Genomic DNA, 1,476 nt, shown 5'->3' with positions numbered 1-1,476 from the left:
AGGGGGAATCAACTGATTTCAGTTGTAAAGTTTAAATAAAATTGTTTACTTCATTATAACATACTATTACTCCAAAAAGTTATAGCATTAAAAATGTAAAACATAATTTTCATATGTTTCTCCCTCCAGGGGTAGCAACAGCTTTGTCAAGGAGCTGACGATGCGTGGCCACTCTAATTTTGTGTCCAGCTTGTGCGTGATGCCTCCAGATGATTCATATCCCCAGGGGCTCATCATCACTGGCAGCAATGATAAGACCATTTTGGCATACAGTCCTGGGGTTCCAGAACCTGTGTTCAAGTTGACTGGCCATACGGGGAATGGTAATTTGATGTTTGACTTCGATTGGCATTGGAGTCTAGAAATGACATTTGTTTTCCTCGTCAGTCTTAATAATTTATAATAAATTGTCTCTTTTGTGAAATTGTAAAGGGCGGAAATAAAATGAAAATGCTGTGAATATTTTGACCTGATTAAATGTTAATTTTGATGGCATGTCATCAGATGAGAGATTCTCGTTCTTTTGTACATATTATATTCAATATCTTTGACACTCACTTTTGATACTTTACTATTTTAAGGACTGCCTTCAAGGTTTATTTATGAAAACAAAACACTTACATAAACCAGATTGTTCTGCCAAAGTTTAAAACCATAATCTACACATTTTTTTTTCTTAACTTGAAAAATTAATTGGAAAGTGTAACCCCTAGTAAATGCTTAAAATATAATTTATAGTGTTACAGTGTTATGTAATAACTATCATTTTCCTGTTTCGTGTTCACAGCCTGTCTTACCTAAGCTTATTTCTTTCGTCTAATTCTGTTCTCTTCCATTTGAAAATTTTTTTTGGCTTGTCTTATAATTTTCGTCATTTTGAATGCTCACAGTGTGTGCTTTAGCCTCCGGCAAGTTTGGCTTCTTGCTCAGTGGCTCCTGGGACATGACAGCCAGAGTGTGGCTCAACCAGAAGTGTGTCATGGTCCTTGAAGGTGAGTGGGCTGTCGAGTGATTTACATTTATCCCTTTGGTGTTCCATTATGCCCTGTGCTCGTTGATTGTAACTAGTTATATAGTGACAGTATTGTTGGTTTAGTTTTGCAAAGAGGTGTAGGGTGCTGTTAGTACAGTTTGTATCATATTGTACAGGACCAGGGTGCAGGGTGGTCATGCTTTAGATTCCCAACTAGTTGTTTATGAACGTTTGTTGTTTTGGGAGTTTTCATGGCTTTCTGTCCCATTTATTAGTACTTACTATCTGAAATACATATATGCTTCCTCTTAAATAGATTACTATATTGAAAGAGCTTTTGAACCCATACCATGCTGTACTTCTCAAAGAGGATGAAAAGCATACAGAATACAGTTAAAATTGTCCAAGATGGCCACCCGTTGCTGAGGAGAAATGGGGTTGTCTTCGACATTTGGACATCTCAGACACTGTTAGTATAATGTTGGGAAAAAAAAATCACATGG

At 36.7% G+C, this 1,476-nt stretch overlaps 1 protein-coding gene across 1 annotated transcript in view; it reads left to right on the top strand.

Annotated features, from left to right (window-relative positions):
* Nucleotides 1-1,476, top strand: part of LOC101863529 (phospholipase A-2-activating protein) — a 22,810-nt gene that overhangs the window by 7,030 nt on the left and 14,304 nt on the right. Inside the window, exons 2-3 of the mRNA XM_005104524.3 lie at nucleotides 130-323; nucleotides 891-992. Coding sequence (XP_005104581.1) covers nucleotides 130-323; nucleotides 891-992 — 296 coding nt within the window. The remainder of the gene's footprint in view (nucleotides 1-129; nucleotides 324-890; nucleotides 993-1,476) is intronic.

Source organism: Aplysia californica, unplaced genomic scaffold (assembly GCF_000002075.1).
Source record: "Aplysia californica isolate F4 #8 unplaced genomic scaffold, AplCal3.0 scaffold00423, whole genome shotgun sequence".
Lineage (NCBI taxonomy): Eukaryota > Metazoa > Mollusca > Gastropoda > Aplysiida > Aplysiidae > Aplysia > Aplysia californica.
This window is presented reverse-complemented; position numbering and strand designations above follow the sequence as displayed.